This window comes from Ochotona curzoniae, unplaced genomic scaffold (genome assembly GCF_017591425.1).
Source record: "Ochotona curzoniae isolate NIBS_2020 unplaced genomic scaffold, NIBS_Ocur_1.0 patch339, whole genome shotgun sequence".
Taxonomy (NCBI): Eukaryota; Metazoa; Chordata; class Mammalia; order Lagomorpha; family Ochotonidae; genus Ochotona; species Ochotona curzoniae.
The window spans coordinates 58,296-70,000 of NW_024466905.1; the positions used below are offsets into that span (position 1 = coordinate 58,296).

The following is an 11,705-nucleotide window of genomic DNA, read 5'->3' on the forward strand; positions in this document are numbered from 1 at the left end:
TTGTGTAGACCCAAATATTTTGGCTATTAACTGCTTCTACTTAGGGTCTGTATTCGGAAGAAGCTGAATTGGAGGTTGTGTCAGAACCCAGGCACCCTGATATGTTAGTATCTTAAGTGGCACATTAACCACTTTGCCAATTTAGTGTTTTCCTTTTATTTTCTATGTTCTCATGTTTTATTGTAGTATGTCCAAGTAGAGATTTTTCTTTCATTTTTTTCTACTCAACTCTGAATCCTGGCTTTATTTGGTTTAAGCTTTGCGTGATTATTAGCCTGTGTTTTATTTTTCAGATCACAAATACATATTTCAATTTATGTGAACAGCCTGCTGTGATTTTTTTTGCTTCCAATTTGTATTGGTTATGATTCTTATAATTACTGAAGAGCCTAGATCAATGATTACTAATTGAGATTGCTAAGGTTTTTCCCAGGTTTAAATTCTTGTTTTTGTTATTTATGTCATTATGTTCAACTTTGGCAATTATTTCGTGATTACTAGTTTGTTCTCAGCTGTTGTAGAAGTCCCCTTTTACATGATTCTCCAGCAGAAGAAAGCCACTTGGTGTTATAGCAGTGTGATAGCTGTGTGATGACCATTTTGGTTTCTAGTTTATCTGAGCTTCAATCCGCAAATGAATTTCGATATGTTATTATATGCCATTGTAAGATTCAGTTTTATGTAATATGAAAACATCTGAAGTCGGTGTTAAAGTACATTTAAGTGGCAACAAAAATATGAACGACTTTTTTTTAAGACTAAGGTTCCAACTTTTAAATTGAGAGGCCTGAATCTTTAGGTATCCTGTTAATTTGCTTTTTTGTAGAATCATGCTCATGAACATTTATTAGATCTCGGAGACTCCAAAAGACAACAGACTAATCAGCATAATTATCGTACAAGATCTGCCCTGGAAGAGACTCCTAGACCCTCAGAAGAGGTTGAAAATGGCACTAGTTCATCCGATGTAAGATTTTGCCATTTTCATATATTTTTGTTTCCTGGTTTACTCGTTTATTTTTTAATGTGACTATTTGCTTTCATTGATACAAATGAGTTTAGACATGTGTTATAGGTCTTATTCTTTTTTCTTGTCTTGTCTTTTCTTGTCTTTTCTTTCTTTTTTTAATTCAAATGATACGGTTCCATAGGCTATGGGATTTCACTTCCCCCTTCTGCAAGTCCCCTCTCTCCCTTATTATTGCAGTGGTAAAGTCCTTCAGAACACATGCAGAAGTCTATCATTCTGCTATTTAAGTGTATATTCACATTGTAGCCATACTCCTGCATCTTATTGTCAAAGTATGCTCAACAATTTCATTGGGAGTCCTTATCCGATCCGGAAGAAGAGATGCACACTGCCATGCATCTTCACATCTTGATGTGATGATCTCTATTATATGTGTTTTCCTGTAGATGACTATGTACGTGCATGTTTACCCATGTGTTGATCTTTTATTTTGCATGAAATTTGCCTTTTATCAGAGAATATATGACATTTGTTCTTTTGGGATTAACTTACTTCACTGAGCATAATGGTCTCTAGTTCAGACCATTTTGTTGCAAATGGTGGGATTTCATTCTTTTGAATGGCTGAGTAGTATTCCATGGATTAACTAGACCACAAATTTTTTTATCCTCTCCTCTCCTCTTGCCAAGGTCTTATAATTTTACTGTGAGCTTTTTCTGTTTACTGAAAACCTATTTTCATGTAAAGTGTACACGTTCATAATCTCAAATGTACAAGACAAAGGCATATGTACAGATATATTTTCTCAAATTTAAGGGTTAAAGTGGAGGCTTTTTTAGTATAAATCCAGACTTTTACAGAGATACTGTGATGCTGTGGCATAGTTTAATTACAACCACAAATAGATATTTAGCAATTTCATTTAGCTTTTTAAGCTCTGTACAATTTTTAAGTATTCTCAATCTAATTTTAAATGCTCCTCATCCAAAATTAATTCCATAAATATTGTTTTCGCTATTAAATGTGTTTTTTTCTCTCTTTTTTTTTGTTGTTGTTGTTTGTTTGTTTCATCAAAGGCATTGGTTTTGCAATCACATAGCATTCTTGTCTGTGGCATTTCATTCCATATTGTTCCTGTCTTAACCCTTGTCACCCCTGCTCTTCCCGCCCAACTTTCGGGTCATAAATTGAGTCATACTAGATTCTCACCACCACACAATTTTGAAGCTGCGACACATTTTGCAATGTTAACATGTTGGTGAGATGTGTCTAAGTATTTTTAGACAATCAGTATTAACTCAAAATTTTAACCACAATTTAGAAGTTAGATTTTAACAGCTTTAGGCCCTAATAAATCTAGATCAAAATTCTGTGTTCATTCTGGCAAAAAAATTAAAATATACTGATTGTGTAAATCACATGACAGTTTGTAGATATAAAACAGTACTTCATAAAGTTCATGTAAATGTAGTGAACAGATTACATCTATTTTGATGTCAAAAATTCTTGACACTTCTGCATGGTTTCTCATAATACACATTTTCCATGACCTTCAAGTTTTAATTTAATTATTGCATGTTTATATGAAGTTTAATTATTTCTCTTCAACCTCTGAAAGTAGTTGCATGAATTGCTAAAAGTGAATTAAGAACAAAATATCTTTGACACAACTTATTAATGGCAAGAATCTTGGTGGTTTTATTTTCATGTATTTTGTGCTTTATCATTTTGTGTTTAGAACATGGAAATAATTCTTTATTTTCTCCACTGTTTCAGAAGCAAAGTAAAAATGGGAATAATTCTATCTTTGTATATTTCAGTTAAAATGAGCAGAAATTAAATATGCTAGGTGAAGTACATATTGGTTTTATTCTTCAGAACTCTGGAATCAAGTTTAAATTTTCATTAAGACATCAAAATGAGAAAACTTTTCCAAATACATAATTTTGTTCAAATGGCAAGGAATGCATCTCATAACCTTGGGAGATCTTTCTGTGTCCAGCAAGAATAATTCTACCATTCTTGAATAAAGTTCAGTGGGCTTTAGCTTAATTTTACTTAGGTTCAAATTAAGCCTTGTTGCTTCTTAGTTGTGTTACCGTGACCAAATTTCTTATCTTTCTTATGCTTTTGTTTCTCTCAACTACCTTACTGTATCCAACAGAGTTTTGGTGAGATGAAGTGCTTAAAATAGCTCTGATATAAAATAAAAGCTTAATAAATGAGAGGCTGTTATAATTGAGATATATAGCTTATTTTACAAGAAAGAAGTGCAGGATTTTATAACCAACAACTCCATCTTCTTTGAAGTAGATGTGCTGATAAATATTATCCTACATTGAATCATGAATATTCGGTAACACATGTTTGGGTATTATTTAATCCTATAATATTTAGGTGAAGCAAGACCAGAAGTGGAATATCATTCTCTTTATTATATCTGATATCTGATTATGTATATCATATTGTATATGGTATAGTTATTTGAATAGTAATGAAAAGTAAAACATCAATATGTCTAATTTAGGCAATTCAAAAAACTACAGAAAACAAAGTTTGGTTTGAAAAAAAGATCCCGCAAAGGGCAAGCATTTGGAACAGTAGTGAAGACCCCGCTTGCCATGTTGGTGTCCCATATCAGAGTATCTGGTGGAAGTTCCACTTTTGCCTGTAATTCAGCTTCCTGCTAATGATACCCAGAAAGCAACAGGTGATTGCTCGAATGTTCTGGTTTCTGTCCATCCAAATGGGAGACCCTCAGTGAGTTCTTGGTGTGGGCCAGCCCTAGCTTTTAGGGTACTTGGGGAGTGAATCAGAGGACCGGAGATGTGTGTCTCTGTCTATTTGTTGTATCTCTTTGGCTTTAAAACAAATGAAAAATAAATAAGTTGTAAGGCCTAAGAAATAAAAATTAATATCAGTATATACTATAGCACTTGTCATTCAATTTAGAAAATAAAAGGTTTTAAAAATGCTTACCATCTGAGAAATTATTCTGAATTTAATATCAATAAGTATACCTTTAAATGTTTAAACCGCTTTATGTATAAAAATACAAAAGCTGTGTTTTATGACTAATTTAAGCAAGACTTTCTATCCCTGGTAATATATAATTGATAACTTTTGTAAGCCATAGAATATTGTTTTCTAAAATTGCAAATTAAAATATGTATGCAATTTCTCTTAGGAAGGTGAAGTAGTTGCTGTCAGTGGTGGAACATCTGAAGAAGAAGAGAGAGCATGGCACAGTGACGGTAGTTCTAGGTAAGTGAATGCATTTTTACTCTCTAAATGCTATATAAAATGTTTAGAGAGACTAAAATTCCTTTTTTTAACCAGCACATTTCAAAGTCTTACTGGGCTTAAAGTTCAGAGATTCTTTTAATTACACAAAATTTAGGAGATTTTCTTCATGAAGTTTTTTCTGATTGTGTGTTTGTTTTGGTAATTGCAGTTGGATCTGCAAAGTAATGCTTGATCTCGTTACTTGGAATTCTGTTTTCTCAGTGCTATTATTTATAGTACTGAATCACAAACTAGTTTCATGATTTACTTGGAGAAATATGTATGCATAAAATTATGAAAAGTAATCTGCTCTTGAAGAATTTACTGTGCATAATTTAATATATGAAATACTGCTAGTAATATTGTCTTTTAGCAAAATGAAGGCCATGTACTCGCCATGCAAGTGAGAATTTCTTTAGCTCTTTATATTGGCGGCCCAGATTATTTTTTTAAGACTTACTTATTTGCAAGACCTAGTTTATTGAAATAGTTTATTTGAGAGGCAGAGAGATACACAGAGATTGTCTATCTGCTGGTTCACTATACAAATAATTACAAAAACCAGGAGTCTGGGAATCCCATCCAGTTCTCCTACATAAGTGACCATCATCCAGTAAAGATTACCTTTCTTTTAAGATGTCTTTGATTGAAGGGAAGAGTTGTAAAGGGAGACACATACAATACATACACACACACATATATAGAATGAGGTCTCCTCCACCTTCTTATTCACTTCCCAAATGGCAGCAGTGGCTAGGGCTAGACCATACAAAAGCCATGAATCTGTCTGAGTCTGACAGGTGGATGGCAGGAGCCTAAGATTTTACATCATGCTCCATTGTTGCCACAGGTACAGTAGCAGGCACCTGAACTAGAAATGGAGCAGCCAGTACACAAAAGCTCAGAGTGGTGCTCCAGTGGAATGCAGGGTTGCAGATTGCAGCTTAACCTGCTGATGTCCTTAAATGACCTCACAAGGACTTAGTAGCAAGGAGTATAGACTTTGGGAGTGATGTACAGATTTAGCCTTTATGTTCCCTACCTCAGTAGCTCTAAAAACAAAAGCACCAAATGTGATGATTCCAGGATGTAAGTGCTCTTATTTCCACAGGATTGATTTTTTTTTTTTTGCTTTTTCCAGATTTATTTTGTTTTTATTGGAAAATCAGATATACAGAGAGGAGGAGAGATAGAGAGGAAAATCTTCCATCTGTTGATTCACTCTCTAAGTGGCCACAATGGCCAGAGCTGCCCTGATCTGAAGCCAAGTGGCAGGAGCCTGGAGCCTCCTCCAGGTCTCCCATGTGGGTACAGGGTCCCAACGATTTGTTGTCCTCGACTGCTTTCCCAGGCCACAAGCAGGGAGCTGTCTGGGAATAGGGGCCGGCAGGATTAGAACTGGTACCCACATGGGTTTCTGGTGTGTACAGCGTAAGGACTTTAGCTGCTAGGCTTCTGTGCCAGGCCCAGTATTGATTCTTGATGATGATATGCAAGTGCCTATAGTTATTTGTAGTAGTTTTCTGTGTTTAAACAGAGCAGTGAAGGAAAAGCATTGGGGGAAATAGAAGGTCATAAGCCATGAGACAACATGTTGGTTTCTAAGATAGAAGAGCGATAGACTTACTTGATTTTAGGCCATTGGGCCTGGGTGTGCACTTACGTCTGTACTTGCGGTAGAATAATTGCTAGTAAGAGAGTGATGAACGTGAAATTTGCCAGATTATTACATTTGCAGCTGGCTTGGGTGAGGGTAAATAAATGCTTTTGAGTTGTAAATATAGCATATGAAAATAATTTTATATTTTAAGTAATTTTAAATTTTGTTGAGGGAGGCCATACCAGACATTAGTTATTTGACTTTCTTCTTGGGAAGATGTTAGCTAAATTATATTGAAGAAAGGAGGATGGGTGGTCATGGTTAAATAAAACTTCAGAATCAAAAAGCTGTCTTTTCATTCTGTTATCAGCAGTATTTTTAGAGCCATGAGAACATGTATCAGTAAAATTAGACGCATCATTTTACAGGAGAATGAAAAGGTGAAACAGGAGCTTTCTTTCGTCTCTCCTGGACTTTCAGAAATTTTGAGATGGAAAATATACTTCCTAACCAGATATAGTGTTGTTTAACCAGTGTATCAACCACATACAGTAATGGATCAGACTGCATTTTCCAGCACTGATAAGGCAGAAGAGAAAAATCTAACCAAGTGTGTTAACATGCTTTGGTAAAATTTTCCCAAAGTGTAAGAATAACAAGAATGAGAAATATGAAACAGACAAGAATTCAACTAATTCAGATAAAATATATATTTTAAAAATAGAACAGGCCCAGCACAATAGCCTGGTGGCTAAATCGTCACCTCTTATGCACCAGGATCCCATATGGGCACCAGTTCCTGTCCTGGCAGCTCCACTTCTATCCAGCTTTCTGTTTGTGTCCTGGGAAAGCAGTGGAGGACAGCCTGAAGCCTCGGGACCCTACACCCACCTGGGACACCCAAAAGAAGCTGCTGGCGTTGGATTGGCTCAGCTCCTGCCTGCTGTTGCAGCTACTTAGGGAGGGAGCCAGCGGGTGGAAAATCTTTGTCTTGTCTGTCCTCTCTGTAAATCTTCCTTTCCAATAAAAATAAATCTTAAAAAAAAATAGTAAGACAGACAGATGTATACTTAACATTTTCAAAGCTTTATGGGGATAAGAGTCTATTTAGTCTCTTTATGTAACTCTACTAATGGTGATTTATATTTAATCCTTAAAATAGCAGATATGTTTAATCCTTAAAATTATTTTCCCTTTGTTTAGCCAAGTATACTTCCTATTTATAGTTTTTGGGAGCCAGAAAAGATGCCCTACATTTTGCTTCTGTCACAGCAGAATTTACAGAGCATTCTTGCTATCTGCTTAAAGAATTTTAGCTCCACAGAATCTGATAGATTGTCTTACTGACATCTTCTCTACTTATTACCCACATACTTAGCGTGAAGTAATCAACACTATTATCGATTTAACTGAAAAATTATAGCTTAAACACAGTGTGAATTAGTGAAGGTTTGTTAGAGCAGACCTGCTTAACCCACTTAAGATTCCAATTTGTCTTGTGATCAGGTATGGAGAGTCCTGTGTTTTTTATTTTACTGCATGTTTGTCTCCCTAACTCTATTTTCAGCAGTGTCAATTAATAAGGATGGCTAAATATGAAAGCAATTATTAGTCTAGTAAACTGTTGTTAATGTAATTTTTAATATAACTTAATCCTTAAGGTTTAGAAATTGTTTCCTTATTTCTAAAATTCTATAAAATAAATAATGGTCTCGTGTACTAAATTAGAAAATAAATAAGAGTTCTTTTTTCCCCAAAATGGTTCAGTAAAATGTATATATGTGAAAATGCACTGGAAATAAATGGTGGACGTGACTGGCTAAATAATAAAATCATGTTTTTCTGAGAGATGACATGCTTCAAATAGATAACACATCTAATTTGTAGATAGCTAGAAAAATTTCATGTAAACAAAATTTCTTTATATGCTAAGTCAAGTTTTCAAACCCAACTTTTCCAGTGGGTGTTAGTTACCGTTCCTGATTTGTCAGAAAAAGAGCACCAGTGCTGTTACAGGGGAACTCTCTGTGTGAGATCTCCCAGCTACTCCTCTGAAAGGAGAGCTCCTGTCTCTGTGGACTGCCGTGCTTTACCAGGGCTGTTCTACTGTTGGAAGAATTGAGTAAAGTGGCAGTTTGCCATCCTACCCCTCCTTATTTTTATGTTTTTAATGTACACTACACTCATACAAGATACTTAAATTTTTGTTTTGGTTTCTTACTTAAACCTGTCTTCTAATTTATCTTCATTTTATTTTTGACATATTAAGTAAAGCCTGTAAACCTTAAAAAAAAACTTTTGAGCATTAGTTGGAAGAGAAATATTTTTTAGTTTATTAAACAAAATCTTGAAAATTTTACAATTACTTCTCTCCTTCTAGTGACTACTCTAGTGATTACTCTGATTGGACAGCAGATGCAGGAATAAATTTGCAACCACCAAAGAAAGTTCCTAAGCATAAAACCAAGAAAGCAGAAAGCAGTTCCGATGAAGAAGAGGAAACTGAAAATAAGAAGCAAAAACAGATTAAAAAGGAAAGGAAAAAAATTAATGAAGAAAAAGATGGACCAACATCACCAAAGAAAAAGAAAGCCAAAGAAAGAAAACAGAAGGTTGGTTTTTTTCTAAATTATTAACATAATATTTTCTATGAAAATTACTTAAAGCAAACTTTTTTTTTTCCATGTTTTGTTTTGTTTTTTTAAGATGTGCTTGTTCTTTTGCAGGAAAGGTAGAGTGATGGGGGAGGTTGGCAAAAGAGAGAAAGACTGCCTATGCCCTGGGCCACCCCCTAAATGGCTGCAGTTGCTAGAGCTGAGCTGGCCCATGCAGAGTGACCTTTACCACTAGCCAAAAGAGTTAAGATTGGTCTGATGAACTTTTGAGGTTTACCAGTGACAAGTCACTGTGATAACAGAATTTACTTCACATGGTCCCCTTTTATTTGATAGTTGTGTACAGACAATACCATGGAGCTTTCTGGGTAGTATCATATTTAAACTCACTGCTTGGCAAATTTTTGTTGAACTGTTTTTCTGTGAAAAATGATTAAAACAGGATCTGCCCGCTTTTAAACATCCAAATTAGAATAGTATACAGTATTTCCTTTAGTTTGATTTTTTTTTCCCCACAGACCTGTCAGTAGATGTAGCAGTAGAGTTGTTCTTATGGCATTGTTCTTGAACGGTATCAAATAAAAATGATAACATTTTCCACCTTGTACATAAAATTAGAGTTAGAAAGCAGTGGTTCAATCATTAAGTAACTGCATTAAGTAAGTAAGATTAGTAGCTGCATGTGTGGAGAAATGGATACCTTTTCCATGACTAAATATACATATCAAGAGTTGTTAATAGGAAATAATGAACCATAGAATTCTTGAAAATAGTTACTCTAGCATTGAAACAGTAAAATAGAATTCAGTAGGGAAGTCATCTCAGGTGGTAGGTTATATCTTTAGGTTAAGTCATTATAAACTCTGGAAACCAGGCTAATATGTATCACATACTTACTAAGTAACATGGTGGGTAAAAAGATATGAGGCATGGTAGTTAACCTAAAAATGATATATGATTAACAAGATACTTAAATCTCCCAAAATGGAAATGGAAAAAATGCCATATAATATAAACATGATATATGTTTGTAATGATGCATTTTATTGCTAGACTTTTAGAGGTAATAACCTAAATTCCAAAGAGCATTTGCCTAGCAGGAAAGGCACTGGCCAGGATGCCTGCAACTCCATATTGAGATAGCTGAGGTTCCACTCTCCTGCTAATGTGTTCCAAGGGAAGCAAGTTATGAGTCAGTTGAATTTCTTCCCCTCCTATATGGGAGACTTCAATTGATTTTCCAGCTTCTGACTTCATCCTGGCCCAGTCCTGGCTGTAACAGACCTGTGCAGAGTGAACCAGTTGTTTGGCATTGTCTCCCTGCCTCTCATATAAATGGTTACATGGACAGGTAGGGGTGGGAGTGCAATCTTACATCAGCTTATGTTGGGACTTCAGGAAAGGTTTCTCAAAACAAATAAGTTCTAAGCTGGACCTGGAAGCATTTCCAATGGATCACAAAGAAGTCGATTACCTATACATTTAAATTAAAAAAATAACCTGAAATGATGAAACTGTGAAGTTGGATAGTTAGTGCATTTTACTCTTACAGTGTTAGTAAGTAGCAACTGACAAAGATCTACCATAACTCTGGGTTATGAATAATAACTCAGAATAACCCGTTATTATTCTGAATAATGATATTTCTCCATGTAATAATTTTTAGTGATGTTAAAGTCTTGTAATTATAACCATTATTTCCATTTAGTATGCAGTTTATCTATACTCATGTAAGGATTATTGATTACAGTACCCTTCTTATGAGATGTACTTACCTAGTATGATTAATGGCTCACATGTAAGATGGAATTATGATTTTTAAGCTTCCTTCCTTTCTTTTTATTAAAGAAAATCCTTTTTGAAAAATCTAATACTCAGATCCTGAGTATTTAATGAAATCGGAGCTGCTGTCAAAAATCACAGTGGAGGTTCCAGGGTTGTGTGAGCAAACTGTAATGTACATCACATAGGACATACATAATTAGTATTTAAACATACGGCTATTTTAAAAGCATCTAACTTAATACTACAGCTCAGTTCTAATGCATACAACAGCTTACTTCATAAACTGTCTTCTTAAAGGTGCTCCATCCCAGCCTTCCACATCTCAGTAATGACAGCTCCATCTCTTACTTATTTAATACCTAAACTCTTGAAACTTCCTTAATTCCACATGTTTTATCTCATAACTCTCCAGCAGACTGGATGTGAATGTCATGGCCCTATCTTCTAAATATTTTTAGCATTTCAGTGTTTTTAACGCTTCCATTGTTATCACCCTAAATGTGAGCCACCATGAACTTCAGCTTGTATATGTCCTCCTCTTTGTCTTTCCATTTTTCCCCAGGGTATGTTTTTAAAGTAGGGGTTGCCAAACTTCCTTTACAAAGGTAACTACTCTGATGTTATACCCTGAATGCAGGCATTGACCATAAATAAATAAATAAATAAACGGGTTTCAATAAAAATTTGTAAAGAATTGGTAGCCTGGACTCAGTGTTATTTGCAGTATTTATTAATGTATGTTTCAATGCATTTAGAGTAAGCCTTTTACAATGTTAGTTGTATCATACCAAAGACATTTACCCACCTCCCAAAGGTGACAGTGTTTATGATATATTTAAAAGAAAAAAGGGTAAAATTTACTTAATGAAAGGTACCTTGATACCACATTACGACATTATTCCTTATAGTGAAATTGTGTTATTTCATAGTATAATTTTTTTTTAAAGAGTTATTTATTTTATTTGAGAGAGAGAGAGAGATCTTCTCTCTACTCGATCACTCCCCAAAAGATCACTGTGGCCAGAGTTGAAGCTGAAAGCCAGGAGCTTATTTTGCTAAAACCATGTCAGAAATATTTTTAAGTAAACAGTAAAATTCAGCTGTTACTGTACTAAACCAAAGCCTTTTTAATCAATTTCCCCAAATTTCTCTTGTTAGAAATAGTAATAGTTTTCAAAATATATTTTAGCCTGTTTTTCCTAACAAACCACTCACTGTGACCAAGAAACTTAAACAAAATTTTCTGAGCCATGCACACTTTTTAATCCTTTTAATCTATGAGGGTTGTACAGTAAATGAACAACATTTGTTTAGAAAAAAATAGGCCTTTTGTGTTTAAAAACTTAAGTTGAACCAAGAATATGGAATAAGTATTTTGAGAAAGGAAAGGGACATTTTTAGGCTATATAGAATATAATGACCAGTGCATAGAAATAATTAGTGTTCTGTT

General features: G+C 34.6%; 1 protein-coding gene across 1 annotated transcript in view; it reads left to right on the forward strand.

Moving 5' to 3' along the window:
* LOC121167143 (PH-interacting protein-like) overlaps positions 1-11,705 on the forward strand; it is a 92,809-nt gene that overhangs the window by 42,082 nt on the left and 39,022 nt on the right. Inside the window, exons 15-17 of the mRNA XM_040996519.1 lie at positions 827-967; positions 4,158-4,234; positions 8,236-8,467. Of these exons, the coding sequence (XP_040852453.1) occupies positions 827-967; positions 4,158-4,234; positions 8,236-8,467 (450 nt within the window). The remainder of the gene's footprint in view (positions 1-826; positions 968-4,157; positions 4,235-8,235; positions 8,468-11,705) is intronic.